Here is a 25,393-nt window from a genome sequence, read left to right as displayed (position 1 = left end):
AGTCCATAGCAAACAAATTGACTTCAACAGCGACAGACTGTGGGACACTGATTCACGTAAGTATAAAGTTATGACATTTCAAGTTTGATCTCGCAGTGGAAGCCAAATACACAGTACAGTTACTGCCACCTTGATTGTGTTGGGATTTCTTTTCAAGAAACAGGGAGCAACTGAGTGCTTGCTTCTTCTTTTTCAGTGAAAATGAAGAGGAGGAAGAAGAAACTGTATTATTAAAACTCTCCATAACCTATCTGAAAAATGATCACCACAAAAGTAAATAAAGATTCAAGTTTATAGTATGGAAGTACTGTGGAAAAACATCTATTTTAATACATCTAGCATATGGTAGATTCAAGTTCAAAATGCCCATGTAAAGTTTTTCTAAACATCAGTAGGAACTCTAACCACCATGCTGCTCTCCATTTCTTTTCCTTCTTTGCCAGCTTTTGGCCATGAATTCCATCCTGTGCTTCAGAAAACTTGCAAGGAAAGATCTGTGAAATCATCATATTCCTACAAAAAGTTCTGGCTCTACTTGGATATAAAAATTTAGTGTACTATTTCTGTGATTTTCTCAACATCATCAATCATTTCTTGATTATACCCAATTCAATAGAAAGGTAATTTTCATAAAATTTATAACAAGAATAAAGATCTTGGTTTTTTCAGCTTTAGGCAACACATAAAACAGCTCACTGTTTCTAACCATACTGAAAACTACAATAAGGCTGTAGGAGAAAAAAATAATTTAAAGCAATGTTCCTTTTTCCAATGAAATTACCCAAGAAGAAAAGCTGTCAGTCACAAAAGTTAACGGAATCATAACACGACAAGAAATTAGTTACAGCTGAAGTATGAAATGTGACCATCACTCTTTCACTACTTTCTATTTATTTTAAATAACAGATGAGCAGTCATTAATATTTACTATATTTCAAATCAATTAGATAATACAGATCAGTAGACTGAAGTCAGAGTAGGCAGCAGCTGGTTAGATGGATGTCATCTGTCAGTGGCTGTTCTTCTAAAAGCCCCTAATACTGTCAGTGAAAATTACAGTCCACAAATCAAAAGAACCTAAGTGCTTAAACTGAAACATATATGAAATCAGACAGCTCCCACTGGATTTTCCCCATGTTCTATTACCTCCATGATCAATTCACGGTTCAAGTGACAGAAATTGCTGAGAAAGCAAAACACTGCTTTCTTTCTATTTGAGAGCTACACTTTGAGCCAGGGGACATATTTTTAGATAATTAAAATTAATTTTCCTTCCTTTTTGTCATGAAACATTAAAATCAACCTGCTGTAAAGCACGAGGCTTGCTCTCTCTCTCGCACAGAATAACAGGGGGAAAAAAATTTTGTTACTATTACAAAAGTGGCAAACTCTTTAGCTGTAAATGAGACAAAATGATTTTCAGTCAGCAAATTCTGTAATACTAAACCATAGTTTTTTCTAATAGTATAAAAAGTGATGGAAAAGGCTACACAATCAGAACTTTAGTAGCTATTCAAAATATGTCAAAATATTGCTTACTTAACACAAAATAAAGCAAGTTTTTTGCCAATCAAGTGACCAAGTGTTCCACAAAAATAGAAAACATAGCAAAACACTTAGGCTTCTCTATAACTCTTGTGAGAGTTATAGAGTTTGCTTTTAAAAAGTCTTGTGTGGAAGTACAGAAGGGTACTTTAAAATTAGTTTTCGGCTTCTGCTAAAGTGTTGGGATTACGAGCATTTTGAAGCAGAGTGGTACAGTAGACATGTCCAGAAATCAATATTCCTCCTCCTTTTTTTTTCCCCCTCTGTTTTTTTCCCCTCCTCTTAACTGGAGTACGATGGCTAAACCTAGAAAGGGAATCTCTTACTGGCATTATTTCAGCTGACAACATGGTATTTCAAAATGCATTATCCTGTTTTGAGGATATAGTCCTGTACAAATAGCAAATAAGCAGAAAAAATATATATGCTGCAAGACAGGGGAACTCAGCAGGGGATTTTATTAAAAAAGCATGCCATTTCCTTGCTAATCATAGAATGCTATCAAGTCTTTTAAGCGAATAACCTGTATGCCACAGTGCTGGTGGGGTGCCAACTGGATACAAAGCACCTTTGCAAAAAAGGCCTTGTGGATCCCTGCTGGACGGTCCTTTGGAGGCGCATCAGCAGCGCACCCTCGCGGCGGAGGCGCCGGCTGCGTTAGCAGGAGGCAATTCCTCCCCTCTGCTCAGGGCTTGTGCGCCCATGTTGGGAGAAAGTCCCGTGAAGGCCACCAAGATGACGGGCTGCAGCACAGGACATACAAGGAGAGGCCCTGAGAGCCACACTCATGCCGTTTTAGGAAGAGAAGGCTAAAAGAGGAGCTTACTGTTGTCTTCAGCCACATAATGGGAAAGTAGAAAACAGAGTGGTAGGAAGAGAGGCGATGCAGGAAACTCTGGTAAGACCTTAGGAAAGCTTTTTCACCACGGCTGTAGTGACACACCGACACAGGCCTCCAGAGAGGCTGTGCAATCTCCATCCTGGGAGATACCCAAAGCCAAGCTGCAGAGGCCCTGAGCAAGCCGGCCTCTTTTAAGCCAGGGGTTAGACTAAATGACTCCAGAGGTCCCTTCCGACCTGAATTATGCTGCAATTCTATGACTCTTTACTTTGTTTTTCATGGTCTTTGGCGGTATGCCTACAATTTGGTGCCAGATCAAAAAACATTAACCAAGGCAAAGAGGATTGTTTCAGCTGTAACAATTATGAGGATATGCAGAAAATCTATCGGCTTGGCCGCCTCCACTTGACCAAACTTCACCCAGTCTTCCCTGCGTGATTTGACGCACAAGCAAGACTAATGACCTGCCCTGCTCTGTATTTCCTTCCTGCTTTGTATTTAATGCAATTCTGTACTGTCAAACCATGGAGCTGATCTGTTGTTTCACTCCCTAGGCTGACAGGAGCTGGCAAAGCTGAAGACAGTTTCCACTAGACCTTGCTGAGCGAGATTCCCGTGCTCTGGAGGAACATCAGTGACTCTGGTTGCAGCAAAGCCATTCCCAGCCTTGAGCCCAACTGCTCCTCACCACAGAGATCTTTGTCTCTACCCCTTCTTCCATCTCCTTCCTGCCCAGCAGTTGGCAACACATCCCCAGTATTCCCCCCGGCACCTTTCTTTTCTGCTGGCAGGATTACTTCTCAGCTAGATCGGCAGACTGATCTGCCTCAGCACAACTGCACACCTCCCAGCACCAACACCAGGGAAAAGGTGGGAAAGCACGGCCACGGGCCAGGCAAGGACAAGGCCACCTCCTTCTGTAGCAGCACAGCCTCAGATCAGCTAACATATATCATGAATCCACACCTTAAGGAATCCAAAAGCTCAGTTAAATAGTGTTAACTTTTACATGAGTTATAATAATAATAATTATTGAGAGAATCAAAAATGACAGGTTGCTCAGTTTAGTCTAGGTGAGCTTGTAAAATTGTCAAAATAAAGCCTAGCAGTTTGCTCGCATTGAAGAAATCACCAATTACATCTGAAAAGCTCCTGGCAATATTGCCATTATTTTAATACCACAGTAAAACATTTTCCGAGATCTTATGATCATACATAATTCCATATTAACCACCAAGATAAGCTGAAAAGGAAAAGGACTTTACCACCTCTAACAGAAGACCACTTCTCTCTCTTTCAGAGCACTCAAAATCAGCACAGTAGATGGCATTTCCCGGGAATCACTGCAGAGAGCACTGCCACGGCACAGCAATTTATTCTACCATCTGCTTATCTTTTTTCTTATCCAAGGAAGTATTCTAACACAGACACTCACCGCAACCTCCACAAACAAGCCTTGCTAAGAAAAGGAATGCAAACTGACAGCTCAAGATCACTAAGCTTCTCATCTTTGTTCTGGTTTCATTATGCATTTTGCTCAAGATGGGCCTGTTTAGCTAGTTAAGATGAACCTCACCTTGCTAGGATCAGTTTTAATAATAATGGCTAACCACAACAGTTAAAAGCTGGGCATGTTCCAAAATGACCGAGTTTTGACAGGCCAAGTTTCTTCTAACAACCAAACTACCAGAGGAACCAACATGTTCTTATCTCCTCATATTCTGTTACACACATCACATGCTTTTTTTTTTTTTTTTTCTTTTTCCCCCCCCACATGCTTGTCTGGTTTCATTTTAAAACAAACAGGATCAGATTTTAACAACAAATCCTGACAGCTAACACTTAAAGCTGACTTCCTGCTCACCAGGGAGGACATTCAAGTTTCCCAAGAGACTTCAAAACAAGCCCTTCCAAAAATAGGCTTAAAAGCAATGGAAGGAAAGCAATAACAGATCATTGCTTTCAAAGATAATGTCTAAAAATTACCTATTTGAGATTCCTTTTCCATCCCTAATTTTTCTTTACTACTTATGCATTTTAACAGATTTCAAATAATTTGATTTGCTGGTGTTTGTACCACAGGTTTTGTTTGCTGGACCTGCCAGGCACCAGTAGTTTGCACCAGGAACGTTCTCCTACATATGTCCCCTACAACAAAGTGTAATGTGATGAACCCTTACTCTCCACGAGTGGCCCTCTTTCGTCACTTCCCGAGACCTTTATCTCCTAACCTTCCCAACTAGTTTCTTCCATCCAATGTTTCTTTCTAATGGGAAAGCAAAAAAGCAAAATTCATAGACATTAGTCCACTCTCAGATGCTCATAACAATGAATCTGGGATTATCCTGTTAACTCTGTCTGATTAAACAGAAGGATCTGAAGATTTTCTAATAATATCCCCCACTTTAGGTATCGCTCCACATCTGGACTCGTGGATGATGCATACCACTGAGGTCTGGAATTATATAGAAAGAAGAAAAAGTAATTCAGCTCCATTCTGCAGAATTCAATGGAAAAAATAAGAATAATGGGACAAACCATGAATTTGTAGTTCTATACAAGTTCTCTTTATTCTAGTATGAGCTGGAAACCCCGCCAAGTTCCAAAACCTTGTAACTAAAACATAAGTAGTTATAAGGGAAACAGTTTCAGGTCATAGTTAATCCACTGAAGCCCTAGCCCATGTAATCTGTCAGCCAGCAATGACAGAGAGAAATATGATTTTAGAGATGCTCATGAAATAGCTAAAAAAAAACAAAACTGGATCCCTTTTTTATGTTCTCTGGTACATAAGGATCTTAAATTTCCTTAAAACTTATTTGAGCTTTCTTCATATATTTTTCCTTTATATAACTGGATTTGTTCTTCACTCACAGCATGAAAATAGACCATTTTTTTCTCCTAAAACTAAAAAACATTGCAACATAATCAATGGATAACAACACTATCTCCTGTAAGTTACCATATACATACTTCTGTAATCTCTTTTTATTTTCAGATCATCTAGTAACACAGTATCAGCCTCCAATGAAAGTAATTATCATATTTTCTACCTTAGAATATATACATCTTGCTTCATTTTTTCCACCAAAATATCAAAAGACACTACTAGCAGAGCATCAAGCAAGCAAGGAACAAGTACACAAATCCAGTAAGCAAGGATGGAGCACCAACCACCAGTTTCCCAGGACACAGAGATGCTTGCCTTGCTAGTGGAAAGAGCAGGGTTCCCTCCCTGCCTCTCAAAGTTCATTGAAAAAGTCCAGGAAAGGATTTCCACTGCATATTAATCTCATTTTCTCACAACCTTACCTCATAAGCCAGTCAAACATACCACATATCAGTCAAAGGGGCAGAACAGAAAATGCAAAATGTGAATGAATTAAAAATGGCTTAATTCCTTAAATTTGCAGCCAAGTCCTCAGGTACTAGGAGCAGAGAAGGAATTCAACAGAATACAAGAGTCATCTGTATTGAAAAGGTAACTTGATGGGAAGCCTATCTGGGAAAATATTGGTTCATTTTTACCTTGTATACATATGTACCTCAGGATGTCTGAAATTGTTGGGTTTGAACAATTTTGATTGATTTCTTTTCAAATTAGCTAAGCTAAATGAAGAACCCAGAAAAGCTTAACACGCTCTAAACAGCCATGCTACTGTACTTCAGAAACTGTAACAAATGTCTTTTTAAAACTTTCTCAAATTCTCATTAATATTTTACCACTGATCTATTTCAGAATCCTAATGTTTTACGAAAAAAAATCAGAAATTTTATCATATTTTATCATAAAAAGGAAAAATCAAACCTTGCAAAAAGGGGAGGTCAACAATGCAAAGGCAGAAGAAGCCAAAAAGGATTTTTTAGAGTATTATGATTTTAAGGGACTTGTATCAATAACAATCCTCCAAAACTTTTAGAAAAACTAACTTTAGCTTGCCAGGCTTTAAAAGCACAGTTGTCTTCTTCTATGGAACTACACATGTAAAAGCTCATATATTGTGAGCAGCAAAGTCTACTATTGTCTCTGAAAACAGTAAAGATGAAAGCACAGTTTAAAATATTTTCAGATGTCAAACAGGCATTAGAAAAATGTTCAAGTAAACATGAAAGCAAGAGTAAAGTTACAAAGAAGGCACTTTTGAAGCAATAACAGTGCAGTAACTGAACTACTGCTCATTTGATTTTTCTTTTCAATAAAAAATGTAACTTAGATAAATAAATAATTAAACCAATAAGTATACAAGTTAGGGATTTTTTCAAGCATCAGCTTGAATTGAGCAATTGAGCATATTTTTCAGTAGCCACTAGAGGTCATACAGTAATCATGGCAGTTATCCAAAACACAAAAGGCTGCAAAAACCTTAAGGTCAGAGAAATTTGAAATACATGGGTACTCACTAATTTGAATTTATAAATGAAATCATAAAATTAATTTGAGTAGTCGCTCCATTGCCCTGAAAGATCTAATCAGCATGAAAGCTCACAGATGTAATTTGGAATTTTACATCATCATAAAATTTAAATTTATAAATTTACTTCTCAAATTATGTTTGATAGTAGAGTATAAAAAAATTACAGTGTGGAGCCCTTTTGATGGTGTTCCTCATTTCTTTGACTGTTTCTTCATTTAAAAACTTCTGGAACTTTTACTCCAAGTTGAAGGGCTGCAGCTGTAACTGTAATTAATACTAAAGAAGCACACTAAAGCTAGAATGAATGCCATTGTATGTCTTCATATTCTAACAGTCAACATTTTGCAGTTTAAGTAGACATTTTATGCTCTCAAAAACAACAGAAATAGTAATCAAAACTTAGGTATGAACTCAAACAAATCAAAATCATTGCATTTTTAAGCTAATACTGAAACTTACACTGGCACCGTAACTTAAACTCCCTTAACAGTGCCTAATTTGGCATATTGTCCTCAAAATTCGGAACAGATGTAATGGTCAGGGCCTGAAAACAACTCACATGTGACAAATTCACTCATTCTGCTAATTGAAATCTAGTTTATTTCTAAGCATTTGTGGAAGCACCATCTGCAAAATATTAAATAGCTTTATGCTCTACACAGCTAGTTAAAAATTCCCCTGAAAGTTTTGTGTGCATCCATCAATTCAGAGAGCTAGGTGGCCATAAAGCCAGTGATCCCGTGTTCCTTTCATATCAGATTAAAGTGTAGATCACTATACAAAGACATCTCATGAGCTGACTCACTTGTTTTTATTCGATTTACTACAGTGCCCAGTACATTTGCTCTTTAGTGAAATCTCATTTAATTGCTATTCCAACTATAAAAGATAAAGACCTGTGTATGAAAGTCATTTAATATGGAAGTGCAATAATGCCAAGACATTAAGCTGCCCTCTAACGCTAAGAACTGGTCCCACCAGAACAGGTGCTGCTGCTGCAGACTCGTGTTACCTGTTCCAGAGTAAGTTAAATATTTCACTCCCTAAAGCTCTCAGTCTGGTACATTTCAACATTAAAAAAAAAACAAAAATAATGAAGAGCAGTGAAAAACTTGTCATCTGAATAATCGCTTCCAAAGTTTCAGTACCCATCATGTTTTTAGCACAACAGACAGAACTTTACCAACCGCTCACCGGGTGCGTATTACACTATAGGAGCAACTCCCAGAGACAAATCACCAATCACATATCTTAAAAGCAAAGAAGAAGCAGACTTTTCTTACAGTTAAATTCCCACTACAACTTTCACCAAATCAAGAGAAAAAATCTGGCAAAAAAATCTAGCTTTATGAGCATACAATATGTATGAGCATATGATATGTATGAGCACACAAGCTTGTATACATACACGACATACTCATACACAGGTTTCAAATCAGCAGAGACTGTTTTCCACTTCATATTAATTAAGAGGATGAGGTTTAGAAACTTTTTAAGTATTTAGGAAGTAAAGACAATTTTTAAGGAACCCCAAGAATATCCTAACACAAACCTGCTTTTTCTGTGCCTGTCTTTTTTGAGCATCCAATGTAGCTGACTTAAAGCTGAGAGACTTGGACTGTCTCCTAACTTTCACTGAATCTCTCCGGCGATCATATGAAAAAGACGATGACTTCTTTGTAATTTTCCTCTTAGGTGTGTCTGCCATTTCTTCCACCAAAATATGGTTAACTCCAAGCAAGCAGTGTCCCAAGAAAGCAAAAACTCAATAATAAGAAGCTTCCAAATGCTACCAACTTTACAGAGAAGAGTCTTCAGTCCCATAGGACATGAAGCAACTACAAAGAATGGAGCTCACCAAACAATAATTTCAGTTTTTCCAGTAGGTTGTACCGATGAGAAAAGCTGGTGCCCTTGCAACGTCGTATGTCACTGAAGAGCAGGCAGAACTCCTTCTTGCTGTATAAACTCAAACAGGCTTCAGCAGTGATGCTAATCTGAAAAATGTAGTGACTATCCTGCTGAGCACGCTGAAGGTGAACAGAAGGTAGTTCCTACACACCAACAGGGTGTGGAGATACACAGACAGGGTGTGGGGATGAAGCAGAAGACTTCGGGTTCAAAGCATCCTCTTAACTCCTTCCTTTCTGGGCTACTGCTAACTAGATATAGGAAAAGTCAGACTGGTAGAAGTTTACCCAAAAGGAGGGAATTGTTTTCCTACCTTTGGACCTAAGGCACTTGCTGAAGAAACTTTTAATGTGAGATAGCTATCTATTCGTTATGAGCCCAGTTTTAACATAATTCAAATATTCCCTTTTCTCCCTTTATCAGAAGGACTAGTTGCGCTGTAACTGTATGAGGTACTTCTTCTATCTACTAAGCCAGCTGGAAAATAAAGCCCAAGCCTACATATGCATCTCACCATCATTACTGAGAAACAATTATGAAGTTACAGCACTCTCTTAAGACCTTATAGTATCGATGGATAAGAGGGCAACATCAATGAGTTCTCAACAGCTGTGATTGCAAGCCTTGTACCAGGCCTATGTTTAGGTAGGAATGTTTCCCTTGCACAACACATTAGTCAAAGAACGCGACAAGGGTGTATAATCCCACAACCTGCTGCTATTGATTTCGGCTAAGCAAAACATAACCAAAGTACCAAGCTGCAAGTATGGAAATGTGCTTTACATTGCTGGGTAAGCCCTTCACAGAGTACGGTGCAACCCTACCACTGGCAGATTTAAATCTAGACTAAAAGACAAAAAGGAAAATTATCTTTTGGCATATTTATGCCATTGTCCAGGGTCTTTTCCAGAAACTTTTCCTTAATTTATTCATGATGATACTTCGCATACGAAGCAACTGTGAATAATTTATACTGGCAGGATTATCCATTCCTATAATTAAGCTTTAATGTGGGTCAGTCCTCTAGTGAATGAGTCTCACCATCTCTACAAGGAAATATCTGTAAAGCTATAACATTATTTCTTTTAAGACTATCAATATCAATGGGAAAGAGGGTGATGGGTGTTAATGAATTCCCTCTACCAACTTGAATTGCAATTTTTTCCTTTGTTGTGGAATGAATAACATACCCCTAGGATAGAGCAATATTGCTAAAATTAATGAAAAGGTATCAGAATATCATGCATTTATTAGTCATAATGGCCTAATTCTAGATTCACTACAGATTTCTGTGGAGATTTACACCGTGGAGAGTTGTAAAACACTGCTTCATATAACTTACAAGTACTATATCCAAGTAGTGCCTGTAGAATTATATTAGAAGACATAGTAAGAAATTTTCTTTTTTTCATTATTAAATGAAATTTTATTACAAAGCATCTCTTAATTGGAATGGGTTTATAATACTGTAGCAGTCATCAGCCATAGCCACATACCGACCTTCAGTGTTAGCAAAACTGGACACTGTGAGGCCATCATCATTTCAAGACTGTCTCTGGGGTTTTCACTAGAAGTTTAGATTAACGGGACTCTTAGTTAGAATTTGAGACCCTACGTAAATTAACAGTTCCCATGACTTAGAAGTACCTCCTTGTAGGAGAACAGAAATAAGCAGACAATTCAGCATAACTCTTGCTTCTACACCAAGACATCTCAAGAATAATTATGTCCTCCAAACCTTCTTGAAGGATCTGCAACATTTGTTAAAAGTAACAGGCATATTGATAAATCATAAAAATTAAGGTCAAGGAAAGTTTGGAAGCCTTTTACAGATAGCTACTTTTATGAGTTACTCTAATCATGCTCTTATTTGCACAGAAATAAAACAACAGCAATTAAGACTGGAACAAATAAACAATGAAAATCCATTAAAATGCATTTTATCTCATTGCAGTTTGACTGAATGTACATTTGACATGATATCAAATACTGGACACAATCCTGATCATTTCACTTCAGTAAGAAACCCATCAGATCTAAAATAGGTGCAAGGAAAGTTAACAATAATGATCAGAGATGCAAAAGAATATTCATATGAGAGAGAAAGAAAATAAATTAGGATGGGAACAGAGGTCCTTTACACCTTTAATGATACTGGAAAAGGTCTAGAGTCTATTTATGCACAGTTCCCCTAACACAAGAATCTGCAGCACTCAATAAAGTCAAGTCTGAAAACTAAAGGTGTAACTTTTCCACACAAAATGCATCACCTTTCCTTTGCTTTGATAATGAAAACTTTAGTTTCATTTGATGCACCCAGACCTCACACTGAAAAAAGGATGATGAATGATCCTTCAATGTGCCCTGTGATTTTACGGTCCTCTACAGTTTGATTCTTTCTTCTTCTTTTCAAGGCTAAGAGTCCTAGTCCATCTGGATGTTCCTGGCAGAGAAGCCTTTAGTCCATACCTAGAATCAACACTGGCACCTCTTCGGAGCTTTTTCTATCTCTGCAAAATCTTGTTTGGTGTGTTCGCTTCTGCATGGAGGAAGCAAAAAGTCTCCCAACAACATGATAGAGCAGCAGGCTGCCACTGTCCTTGCTATTCCCTGCCCTTTACTTTGCCCGAGTGGCCAAGTGGCCACCAGCAGCCTTGGGGCTCCACAAGGGAAGGTCTCACCTGCACTTTTCTCCCGCTCATGTCCCCACTCTCCCTCTCCTCACGTCTTCCCTCACACGTCACCTGCTCCCAACCAAAAGTCTTCTCCCTTTCCTACGCCAGCTTGCTAGACCCTTTGGTGGGCTGACAACACTCACTAACCATTCAGATGCCGTTCCAAAGATGAGTTTTCTGCTCTTTTAGTGAAGGAACGAGCTTAGAGAGTGCCAGAGCCTGCACAAAATAAGTGGCAAGGGGGAAAGAGAAAAGAGGAAGAGGGGGACACAGCTGCAGGAAGCAGGAAGCTTTATGCTGTTTTATTATATCTCACAGAACCATACCTTGCAGCTTCCGCTGATGTTTCCAGAGGTCTGTCTATTATAAAATCATGAACGTATTCCCAAATTCAATAGCTAGCTCCAAGCTCATTATTGTGTACCTCCAGTTAAAAGACTCTGGCCCTGAAAGCACATCACACTTGCCATAATCAAATTTCGTTCATCATGTTATTGTCTACTCCCAAGATACTTTGTAACTCTTCATAATAACTGTTTTACTAGTATTATCTGGTTTCACACCAAAATTTATCACTTCATTATTTAATTTCCCTCTTCCCTTTGAGAATAATTACCAATATGTTGAACAATACATGCTCTATTTTCCATCTTACAATCAGTTAGTTATTCGTAGGACCCCTCTTCTTACTGTTATCCCATGGCTTTTTTTTTTTTTTTTTTTTTTAATTACACTAGCCAAATTACTATTGCTCATATGCTCAGGGCTGGCTTTCTCCAGAGAACTCTGTTAGATTTGTGAGAGATGACTTGCTTCCACAACACTGTCATGGCTCTTCCCCAGTACATCATATGCAAGTAAGTGCCTGCTATTCTTTACAGAACAGTTTTTACCAAATTTATTTTCAGAGGTTACCCTGACCTGCAGCTCTTCGGACCTCTATGGAAACTAATTTACAAATTATAATATTTTCACTTTTCCATTTCTCTCCTACCTAGGAATTCTAAATAGTGCGTTACAACAACAACTTCGGTAATTAAGGAAAAGAATCTGGATACAGCACTTCATCTGAAAAATAAACAGTGAATCATCAACATAAATGTTGTCTTCACAGAGCTAGAAAAAGTAAACTGTGATGATATTACTAATTTGGAGACACCACTAAAAGAGACCTAAAAGTAAGATCTGCAAATCAGAAAAAAATGTTAGTTAGCTTTAACATCTCTTAGTGGTAGGAAAATCCACACAATGTTTCAGTATTAATATGTGATTCTCAGTATTTCCTCACTTCTACTGGATTTATTTTTACCCATAAACACTGTAAAGTTAAAACTTATTTTACTAGAAATATTACAAGCATTTTAATTCAATACTTTGATAGAAAATAATGTCTATATTTGAAGTATGTTTTTTTCAAAATATGTCTTCATTAAGTAGCATCTAGGAATAAAGATTATCTAAACACTTTGACATTCTACTTGTTTTAAATCCAGCAGCAAGCTGGACCTAAGAATCATCTGCCCAGCAATAATGAGTCAACAGTGTTAAACAAGAAAACCTGGTAAAACAGAAGCATTCTGATTTTACCAAGCTGTCAGAATTTCACTCAATATCAACGTATCAACTCTCTTAAAATCTAATTAAAATAAGAAACCCCTACAGAATATTAGTTGACATCAACAGCTCATTATTAAGCTCTTATTTAATATTTTTAAATATTATTACACAAAAGAACCAGGACATTATTTTATGAAAGGTTTCTTTCCCAATATCTATACTTTTCCAAGCTCAGTGGTACGAGTAGTTATTTTGAGCTGTTAAAAGGAAAGAACACCTTATGCTCAAGAAGTGCTTTGCCAAGTCACTTATGAGTAACAACAAATTGTTTCAAGGTCATCCTCTTTTCCTGGGATACCGGGAAGGCAGTCACAGAACAGAATTAGAGAAATTGCATGCCATATCAGAGATGATCATGGTCATCATTGAAAATTAATTCTACAGAAAAGTTTTGAAGGAAAAGGAAGGAGAAGGGCATACCAAACATGTGATATTGTAAATACTAAATATCACACTTTTGAGTAACATTTTGACATTTTCAAGTTTTGCTATGAGATTTACTGCATTAGCTGTAGATGCTCTTTCATTCACTCCATGGTTTTAATCTGTTAATGGCAGAAACAAACTTTAGATTACAATCAAATTGTTTGCCTTCTCTGCTTGCGGTTTTAGGGTTTAACTCTCAAATCTCAAAGTCAAAGAAAATTCAAATATAAACTCAGCAGTAAGTTCACTTAAATGATGCAGAAGGAGACCCAAATTTAGAACAACAATACTACTTTGAGCATTCTGATTTTGTGCTGATGAAAACCTAAAGATAACGCAAATTTATCTGTACAACATCCACGATGTTCTCAGAATTTCATTCTTTCTGCATGCACGATGTTGTCATTGGTCTCCCCAGAATTATTACAAGACTGGGGTCTTGCATAACTCACCCTATAAATAAGAGTGACAGCACAAAATCAGTAACAGCTAGAAACTGTAATCACAGCTCTCCAGTCCCAAGCTAGCCTTTAACCATAAGATTGCAATGTGTTTGCTCAAACCAGAGTTATTTCTGTATTGGTTTCGAGCTAACATTTGTTACAAACAAATACAGTCATCCTTTCCAAACCCGCATTTTGTATATCACGTGTCTCTCTAACTCAACTGTGCTTTCCAAGAGGAAGTAAACAAAACAGTATTATTTAGAATTGACCATATGTTTAACACAAAAACCAAAAGTTCATTTCCTTACCACTATGCTGGGAAAAGTTCCTAGCATGTCTTCATACTGTATGAAGAAAACTGCTAAAAGACTTTCTCCCATCATGCTAGAAATGAGCAGATATTAAATTAGTAATAATAATAATAATAGAGTCATTGTAGGTCTCTAAAAGGGGATGCAAATAATGTGCAATTGATCTCACTGAATTTCAACAGCAATTTCATTACTTAACATAACTCTAGATTATGAATGTTTATGAACTCCATTTCAACACAGGTCTACTAAATGAATGTCTGTCTCATTTTCAGCAGCAGTATTTCACAGAGAACAGCAACTCCTTGAGCATCCTCTAGTAAGTTCAAAGTATGTCCAGCTACCAGCAACCACCAATGTCACCTTGACCTGCCAATAACCAAGCCCCAGATACTACCAACAGGCGCCCAAACAGCCATACGTATGAAACTACTCTGCACAATCCCAGACAATATTGCTCCATTTCCCATCTCTGAACTCAGTGAGCATAGATACAAATTATGCAGGTTGAAGAGCAGACCAAATATTTGAAAATGGTAGGTCAAGCAAAGAAATTCCTTAGTTTAGAGAACAATACTCAGACTGTAACTCTGACTTATAAGTATACACTTAAATGCAGTATATTAACCAGTGGTTATTTTTGGGAAATAGTGTGTTGCACTTATAAGGACAGTGAGGAATGAAATCATAAGATGACGATGTTTTTATAGTTACAGGTTATTAATCCCAAGCTACCAAAAGTCTCATGCATTTGGGCAAATGAACTTTTAAATAATTGCCGTTAACTTCATACAATAGCATGCTTCAAACTAGCACTATTTGCCACACTGCATACCAAAACCAGTGGCTGTTAATGGCAGACCCTCATTATTCTCTTGTGAAGGAAAACCTCTAATGTTTAGGAAATGATGTTGCTACACCAAGCAGAGACATTTTGGTCTGTAAAGTTTTTCACTGAGCAGCAGTTTTCCTGCACTACTATACAGGAAAACATAAACATATATAATTCCACATGAAATATTCTTCTAAAATTGTTCTCAGTACAAGTGAAAATTTCAGTGAGAATTCAGTTGAGAGTAAGTGTATATTCATACATGCACACACTTTTACACACATTACACACCAATTTCCTGAGTATTTTTTCCATGGGATCAACAAAGGCCTACAAGATTCCTGAATAAGTACCTTCATATTACGCCCAAAGTATGAAGACCACTAGCATCTATGAGCTTCAGTCTTCCAGGAGAAAACACGGTGAAGGATGGATTTGGGGATTTTTGTTTTGGTTTTGTTTTTTCTTCTTCTTCATTTTGAGAATGTCAGCCTACTAAGAACTGAACTGAGATCATCAAGTATGTTGTTATCTAGTTGGAAACTTGTCAAGCTGACATATGTTTTTTTGAGAACCTTCAAATGAAAGGCTACTTTTAGAAACAACAGAAGTCAAAACAAAACTGTTTGCAAACACGTATTTAAAAAAATCCGCTGACAAAATGCAAGTACAAGAACCATATATTTATAAAATAATGGAAATAGGTTACTCAGCTGACTGAAAGCAAGTTGAAGGCAGTTGTTTCCCTTTTTGTTCTGGTATGTAGATACTGGATATTCATCTGCCCAAGCATTTCAAGGTGCTTCCTCATACAGTGTCAAACATGCTCATCTTTAGGATTTAGTGGCAATGGATGCTACTAGTAGAAAAAAAGATTCTTGTTTCTTGAAGCCAAATATTTATCAAAACCAAAGCCCTCCCACCAATAGCTACCCATCTGTATTCACGTATACAGAGAGAAAGAGATAAATATAAAATATATGGCTATATTTCCATTGAAAACTGTCTTTCCATAATGAAACCTGGACAAAATTTGCACTTTGATCAAACATAAAGGTTTTGATTTAAAAAAAGTTATCCAAAAGAGTACTTATTAATGCAGCTATGTGTATTAAAAGAAAAATAAACTTTCATCATCAACTTCATGTGTAGTGATAGTGTGCAATGTGAATGCTGAAGTTGCAATCCGGCAAAGCCAGAATGCATTATGCACTGTTTGAATGAACTAAGTTAAAAGACTCGTGAAAAGCTGCTTCAGAAAGAAACGAACAGTTTCACAAAATCAATTTTCTTGAGTAGACTGTCTTGTGGTTTTCTCCTTTTTAAGACGAACTGCATAGAACATAGCAAGTTACTCCTTAGTGCAAATGGTTAACCTTCATTCATCCATTCTGTTTTATTAAGGGACAAAAGAAAACCAAAATATAGTGACAGAAGAAGCTAAATTAAGTCATCCTATCAGGCTACATTTTAATGGGAAGGAGACCATCACAGCGATGCTTCTCCTGTTCCACTTGGAACAGCTGCTGTCTCTAAGGATCTTGATATTTGTTGTAGAATGAAATATGTTCTCCGTGGAGACAGTGGAAAAGGAGTAAATATGTTCTTCACATTACTTATTTTATTAATACAGATCACTACACGAAACAACAAATTTACCGTGAGGAAAGCATGATCCTTAGCTGCTTCACGTTCTACATTGTGCTTACATGACATTGCATAAACAATTATGGCACAGAAGCAACATAAAAAAAGACAAAAATTATGTTCATCACTTTGGGGATGATTCTTATATCTGAAGATTCATAAGAGTAAAGTGATTTTCAAAAGTACAGACAATAGGTAGCAGAACTATCTTGTCTGCAAGGATTTAAAGATCTTCTTGTGAAAACAATCACAAAGATATTAAGACTTTAGTTTTGCAAGATGTTAAGTATTTTTATCCCAACTCAAAAAAAAAAGATACAAACTTATGTTTAACTTTGAGCATAACTAATCCTGCAATGATAAATTAATTAAATGTTGAGACATCAACTGTTTAAATGCTTTTTAACAGGATGTTCTTAAGTATGCATCTAAAATACTACTACCTGGAGTTATACTCAGCACCTTGCAGTAATGAGACCTATACCAGCTTCTGCTAACACAGAACCAGTTAATACACTTGCTATGGAGGATGCATTAAATCCAAAGCCAACAATTGGGCAACCAGGAAGGTCAGCTGTAAAATATAAGATAGACAACCGAAAAACAGTGACTAACAACTGAAATGCTTGAAGAGAATCAAACGTGAAGGTCAAGTGAGAATGATTAATTCAAGGATATAAACCACTAGAGCACAGTGCATGTTTATGTTGCACCTTTCTAATCAACACTACAAGGTCCTTTAAAAGAATAAAATTAGACTGATAAATGCTATCAGTACAGGCATGCCAGATTCACAAAATCAGAGGAAACGAGGTTGGCAAACACTGAAATAAATACCACTAGTAGTTGTTAATAGGTATCTTGTCCATCTACACAGAAAAACAATATTGCAATAATGACTTTGCTTATTTCAGTTGCACTCAGAGTTTTTCACCTATTAGTCATGCACACAAAAACACCCACAGAGTTTTACTGTGGGGAATTACCGCACTCAGAGCCAGCTAAGCTAAGGTAATAGCTAAAGAATGAGGTCTTAAAGTCACCAGAATTTAAACTTCTCCCTCTGAAGGGAGAAGCACATGAGGAGCTAGGAAGTGCACACGTCAAAAAAGTTTAAAAGAAAATACGTATTGTGATAGCTTCCTCGAGGCCTGCCCACAAAAGCTTAACTGGTCGTACAACCGAGCACTTGAAAATGAGATAACTAACTAGAGGTTTTAATTAACTTTCAATAGATAAAGTGCTTCAGAGTATCCAGCTTTTCATGAAACCTTAGCTGGGCACTATTTTTATGGAAGAAATTCCTGAAAACTCTACGCTGTTACTCTATACAGCGCCAGTAATCCCAGCATTTCAGACAGTGAGGAGTCGCTGTGTCTCAAGATTCCTCACATAATTTTTCTTTTTAAAGTCTTGGTTGAAATAACCATGCCAATTCAATTCTGTCACAAGAAATAACTGCAAGCAAAGAATTTACGTCTGAAAAATCAACCGAAGAGTCATCATTTGGCCAGTTTTCAAGCAGTCTTCAGACTGCCTGTTGCTTCCAGCAGATGCAATTAGGGATGCCGTTGGTGGGGAGAGCAGGGTCCGACACATGCGTTTCCAGACTGAAGGCTGTGTCAGGCTCAGGCACTGTCAAGAGCTTCACACATGCAGCTTCACAGACAAAGTCAGCATTCAGCATGTTTATATACAACTTCTATTGTTTGCTAGCAGTGTTTCTTGCCATACCTCAATTGAGCATGTAATTCAAAGACACAGACACCTATAATCTCAAACAAACAGCCATCAACCAAAAACATCTTAGCTGACTGTGATCTAAATCTCTGCTAAAAAAACAACCAAACAAACAAGGTCAACAAGCAGAAGTCAACAACTATTTTTTACGTTCTGTGTATCCAGCAATTTCTCCCCAAAAGATTTTTGAAAAACAATAAATCAACTTTCCACTTTTTAAAAACAGCACATATTTTTCACATATTCAGCTGATAATATGAAGCTGGAATCTTAACTTACAGATTCAATTTTTTAAATTATTGTTCTCCCATATGAGATTTTTATTCTTTCAGCCTTATTTTCTTGCTTTAACTTATACAGAGCCAAAAAGGAGGGGAAAACCATGATTTTAATAAAAGATATCCTACTAAAAAGACACACTTTTTAAAAACATATCAATAATAGACTTCCCACTTCTGTCAAGCAAACTGTACAAAAAGATTAAAACCTCTGTACTGCTTGACTCACTTTTGGACATGTGCTGGAAACATCATGTGCTAATATGACCATGTGCAGCGCACTCTGAGCTTCTTTCATAACTATTTGTACTTACGCGGTCTTTGTCATCGGCTACATCACAGAGAATGTCATCAAGGTCTAAGATCCCACCATCCCCATGCTCCAGTCGATGCACTTGTATCCAGTAGTTTGGGTCCTGTATAAAAGGAGAAGAAATACATCAGATATCACATGCAAATGGAAAAAGATTAATCCTCCATATAGTTAACGTCTCACTCCTACCAATAGTCAATATTAAAACATCCATTTAGGACACACTCCTGTAAGTAAATGTTACATTGATGATGTAAAGCCAAAGTTCTTTTTTTTAATCTGCCTAATTTAGGTACTTGTATTTCCGACTTTTTTCAGATCTAGATGATTCACAATCCCAAAACTGACAGGTAGAGAAATTCCCAGTTTTATTGAATTTACACAGTATAAAAAGAGGCAAGTGCATCCTCCTCAAAATGATATAGCCCAGACGCAATAGTCAACAACTAAAGACTTTACAGAAGGGCTGAACAGCTTATGTTACAGCTGCAAATGAATATTTAAATGATATCAAAGGAATCTCTACCAGTGCTTTGATAGAGTTGGTAGGTTGAAGGATGTGATATCTGAATCTTACATAAAGAACACTTTCCATATTTTAAATTTAAAAAGATAAATATATATACAAATATACATACCTATATGCACACATGTATGTATACATACATGTATGTATACATACATGTGTACACACACACATGTGTACACACATGTGTACATACACACACACACACACACATATATATATCAGTTTACAAGTAACTGGGGAGCTAGCTTCACCAGCCTTCACTATTCACCTCCTCATTCATCACTTCTTCACCATTCACACTTCAACAGCCTTCAGTATTACCTCTGACACAGAAGGAAAACATTAACTAATAGAATAACGTTGCACCCATAAGGTGTCTGCCACATATTACTACAGGACTGGATTGCTGTTTAGTACTCAGTGTGCTATTCTTGAAAGGGTTGTGACTAACGCACATTCCCCCACAGCAATGCCAACACTCTGGGCTGTTGTTAGAGCGCACAACAGTAATACAGCTTCAGTCCTTTTCACAGAACAGACGTGACTGCAGAAAGGGACTAATTTAGAGACCTTCAAATTTGCAACATCTTGCAAATTGCCTGGCTTCCTAAAAATAATAATTAGTGGTGCTCTAAGTATCAAAGTCCTCTCAGCTGTTGCTCTCTAGAAGTCAAAAAAAAAAAAGAGATAGAGAGACCTTGATAGCCTTTCAAAATCTTGGTGTACCTGCCCTAGAATAGAGAAAGGTACAAAACATTTTATAAACATATTTCTCAGTTCCTGTGATTACCCATTACTAGAGGTGGAATGTGTTTTCATCCATAGAACTCTATTCAATCACTGTAATGTATCAGTTACGTGCACCCTACAACATTTTACAAGTGTTGTTGATAGTTACAAAAATGTAAGCCTGAGGGTAAAAAAAAAGGTTGGAAAAGGACAGGAAATGGGACAGCCAGAATTCTGTTAAATCCATATGTATTTTTAAATCTTAAGAGGACATGCTGCAGGACATGCTGCATGAAAGAATATCAAGTGATATCCTATTTGTTTTTCAATATCCTCTATGTATTTATTTCTCAAAATGGAAAACCAACTTTTCATATAATATATATGCACATATATGCATATATGCCAATGATTTTGAAGAAACTTGACGACCATGAAACTTGCTTGATATTTTATATATGTACATCCAACTTAAATATTGCTGTAAATTATCATCATCAGGTGATGAGATTTCAGAATTATACTTTAGTCATTAAGCTAGTCATTTCAGAAATCAAATTAATGATATTTTAATAATTTCTGTAAGTATTAAATATCAATACCTTCCTTCTAAGCAAAGATTTTTTACACAATTAACCTGTTTTCCCCAATACATGGCTTCCCCCCAAACCGCAGTTACTGTTGTAGTATTTTATAGGAAATACTTTCTGTCATAACTCAGCATCTATTTTTGTAAAGTAAAAATTCACAAATAATTAAAAATATTACTGCTTTATTCATTTTGTCACACATAGAGGAACACATATAGCTATATATTACAGAAATACTATTGTAAAAAGGTACTTAACACATACACTAGGAGAAACTTTTTGTTAAACGTTAACACTTCACTAACATTTTTAGATAGAGTTGGAAAAAAGCAATAGGTTTACACAGAAATCCTTCAGAGTTCCTCAACACAAAAGTTCTAAAGCAAAGTCCACTGCACATACGCCTTTGGAAGAATCTACTTTGAACCTAACAGGAAAGATATTCTTCCTCATCCTCCAGCCGACTGTGAAAAAATCCTTTGCCCCTGGTATCTAGGAGAGACATTGAAACCCAGCTACAAAGACCTAGGCTCCTAAGACACGACAGAATTGACAAGGTAGGAAGCATTTTACCCTCCTAAGAGGACTTGACTCATGTTTCCACAGCTAATTACCCCATCTCAAACCCAAGCTGGAATCAAACTATAAGCCAGGCTTCCCTGCAGTAACGGAAATGGAAAAGCTCAATTGGGCTTTAAAAGAGAGTCTGATCCTTCATAGTTCAAGCTCTTAACAATTTCTGGTTGCATCATTTAACCTTGTCACTCAAAACTGGAGATATTAAAGACAGATCAATTGCAATAGCGGCTCAGTGACCCAACTACATCCACAAAAACAAACAGCATCCAGACTGAAACGAGAACTCCACTATTCCTGTATCCTTACACTCATTCTTATACCCTTCTTCCTACTCCAACTATTGCCCACCTCCAAGGCAAACGTAAGAAAACATTCACAATCAGAAAATCAATAAGAAGAAATATCACCTTCCAAACCAGTATTACCGTATTTCAGTATGTTTAATCTGAATTAAAAATAGCTTAGATATAAGCTGCATACTTTTGCTAATTAGTTCCTTTAAAAGTTTCTCGATGTTGCGTAAGAAGTTTTAGATAGACTTCTTTTTTTCCTGCGTTACCTATACGTTGTGCCATAACCTGAGCTGGGGCGGTCGCTTTTCCTGTTTGACGAGGCCTCCATACAAAACAATACATTCGCAAGACCAGACAAGAAATATACAGAACTAGTTTGGCAAGAATTTACACAGGCAGGATTTGGTAAGTAAACATGAAAGAACAATGAAACTTTTCATTAAAGCCTTCTCCAAACTACACAGAGCAGTGCTTTTCTTGAGGCCCTTTTGCTGTATTAAATTTTCCCATAAATCGAGGATTTGGTAAGGGGGAGGAGGGCTAGCAGGGGCGCCTAGTCCACATTTTGGAGAGATTAGTTATATCAGCCTCCCCCAAAAAATTGAAACTAGCAATTTGATCAAGTTAACAAAATGCACAAGAATGGACAAGTCCAAATTTTAACAACTAATTCCACATAATAACTGATCAAACAGAATGGAAACATCTAAACTGCAAAAATGTTCAAATTTAAATTCCCAATTCCATGTTCTGGCTACAACAAACATATAGGGCGTGTTGTATAAGAGTGTATTTACATGCACTATTTGCTACATGCAAAAAAGCCTGGACCAGGCTTAACACTGATTTGAATTCAGGTACTACTATATCGACTTTACAAGCAGATCTGTATTCACAATTTTGTCAATTCATATTTCTCCATCATGACCAGTAAATATATATTCATAATTTCCTAAATATCAGTAACAATACACTCCAAAGCAGTCAAAAATATTACTTTGCGCATTTACTGATTCATAATGCGGCGATCAGCAATTCCCAGCGTTGCCACAGCTTGGCGGCTGGGCGCGCAGGTCCCCTGGGAAGCTTCAGCACCCACTGCGCCACTGTTGCGAAGTGCTCTCACGCGACATCTTCAAGCTGTCACATTATCCACATTTATCAGTAGAAGTTTTAGGTATAAAGTTCTAGCATGACATCGAGGTTAAATATATCCAGTATATCTTCTAATTATAAAAAAAATTTAGTGCAAAATACACCAAGTCTGGTAGGTGGACTTTCTATAAAGATGAAAAAGAGACACTAAATATAATTTAGAATACTATCCAAAAGCTTTTCAAGAAACCTGCTTCAGAATTTTTCTGGTTTAAGAAAACAATATCCTGGACTCCAAAGTTTTGCCATTGTTTTAAAATTTGAATTTATATATCGCAATTGGATTTTCACGTTCTGTCAACCAAAGCCATGTTTATATTCTCTCACTTGTTTATGACTGTTTAAAAGGGTATCACACTCTGCAAATCTGCAGTGCATTTAGAGTTATCAAGACACTTTGTTAGAAAACTCATTAGCAACACTGCTCTACCAACGTGTAGATTAGCAATGTGCAATTATTTTGTAAAAACTATACGGATGTCATTGTCACTAGCTCATGCAGAAGAACTAGCACGTTCACTTAATGGAATACAAGGACAGAAGTAATGCTAAACCTGATTTATAATATGTTCATTTAAATATTGCACCACTCAGCTCAAGTCTAAGCAAGCCACATCTCCTACTTCCTGTGTACGCCCATTTAACTGTGCTACTTGACTATGATTATACAGGTACTTATAATTTAAACTCATAAGCACTACCCTTTCAGCTCCAAAGTATTCTATAATGGAAGATAAATATTTGCTAACCGAACACTAACACGAAAAGTGGAAGCATGAACACATTAACAAAGCCGATAAAAATGCAGTCATTCTTATTCTGTTTACTCCATAAGACATGACTTTTAAAAAGCACACAGGAAAAACTGAGAAAACCTTCAGTTTAAATAATATTCAATATTCTGTAGCTAACAATTTCATGTTCCCACATAATGGAAACAAGGACCACATGTGGAAAACAAAGTATCTAGAAACAGAAATGGAAATTACAATATGTTATTAATGGCATAGAAAGATTTCCATCTCCTTTATTTCTAAATAGTTGTCTCAATTTTTGCAAATCTACCCTTTCCAAATATATCAAACTGTTTGTTTAACACTAAAAGTTACAACAAATACAATTGTTTTTTGGAATATTTTGTACACGTTGTACAAGAAGAAAGTATCATAAGCTTCTTCGTCAGAGAGAGCTATGTATTTAACAGAAAACAGAGAATAAGTCCGCTGAAACTTCCAGCTTTCACATGCCATCAAACTGTGCACACTGCAGAGATGTAGTGTCACCTGCCACACCAGGACAGCGTCCCAAAGCACCCAAGGGATGTTTTATCTGCATGGCTACAATTGCGTCACTGGGGCTGGAGGATAATTTCTTGTTTGCACTTTTTTTTAAACCTACCTACAAGGAGAACAGCAGAGAGCACTACTCGAGGAGGAAACCAAATAAACTAGCTCTTTTCCAAACACATCTATATTTTCTAACCTGTTCAGGCCAAACATCATGAGTATGTCTTACTGCAGAGAAGTACCTTTAAAAATGGACTGTCTTTTCAAACAGAACTCAACTAGGCACTCTCAGCCTATCACAGCAGATCTTTCTAATGTGAAATGATTTAAATTCAGATATTGCTTACAGCTTTCTGCTTTAAGATCTTTGCCATTAAATAAATTCTTAAATACATTTTTAAATCATCATCAATTAAACAATTGTGCACAAATATCCAAGTGTAAACCTCAAAGGAAAATGGACCCCCCTCAAAGAACAGTCAAACTGCAGAAGCAAATTCCTCCTCCCCAAAGTTTCAGATTTCTAGTTCCCTTATATCCCCATTTATAAAGAGATGACGAGAAAGCAAGCACGTATTTCTACTTTCTGCAACTGAGTCTCGAATTTAAGAGTACATCCCATAACGTGGGTGGCTATCTTCATTGTCTTGAGTGTTTTCAGAACAAATGAAGCTTCTGTGGCAAAAAAACACACAGATCAAAACTAGCACAAACTAATCAGCCTCGGGCGTATACCAGACTTGTCTGTTCACCAGCGTATGGCACTTGGGCATGTTAACACAGGCTGAAAGGAAAATAATAGTTAATAAAAAATTAATACATCCGAAAATTTGTCAAAAAACTCATTCATTTCCCTGTCTAGCTCTACTGCAGGAGTGAACCGTCAAAACAAGCATTCAGTTGCCAAAAAGAAAAGCTGCGAATAGCTCTTAATATAAGCTGAATCCCAGTTACGTTCCCCAGCCCAACAGCCTAGCAAGAACAAATACCAGGGCATGAATTGCATCTTACTCACATCACACAACTACTGGAATTTCAGGCACAGAGACCTACTGTGCAACACACCTTACAGCAACAAGGTGGGGAGGGGGGAAATGAACTTTTAAAGACAGTTACATTCTATTAGGTACGTCAATATTGGATCATGGACAGTCAGCAATAATTATTCAATGAGTATGTTCACCACCTCTGTGAGGGTCCAAAGCTGCAAAACACTTAACGTTAACAAAGGTGCT

General features: G+C 36.9%; 1 protein-coding gene across 12 annotated transcripts in view; it reads right to left on the bottom strand.

The window, feature by feature from the left end:
• PARD3 (par-3 family cell polarity regulator) overlaps positions 1 to 25,393 on the bottom strand; it is a 465,794-nt gene that overhangs the window by 393,320 nt on the left and 47,081 nt on the right. For all 12 annotated transcript variants that reach the window (XM_064505791.1, XM_064505797.1, XM_064505794.1 and 9 more), the window contains exon 2: positions 18,999 to 19,100. In XM_064505791.1, the coding sequence (XP_064361861.1) occupies positions 18,999 to 19,100 (102 nt within the window). The remainder of the gene's footprint in view (positions 1 to 18,998; positions 19,101 to 25,393) is intronic.

The sequence above is a fragment of the Dromaius novaehollandiae genome, chromosome 2 (genome assembly GCF_036370855.1).
Source record: "Dromaius novaehollandiae isolate bDroNov1 chromosome 2, bDroNov1.hap1, whole genome shotgun sequence".
NCBI lineage: Eukaryota > Metazoa > Chordata > Aves > Casuariiformes > Dromaiidae > Dromaius > Dromaius novaehollandiae.
Note: the sequence above shows the minus strand (reverse complement) of the source record. Positions and strands in the feature narration are given on the sequence as shown.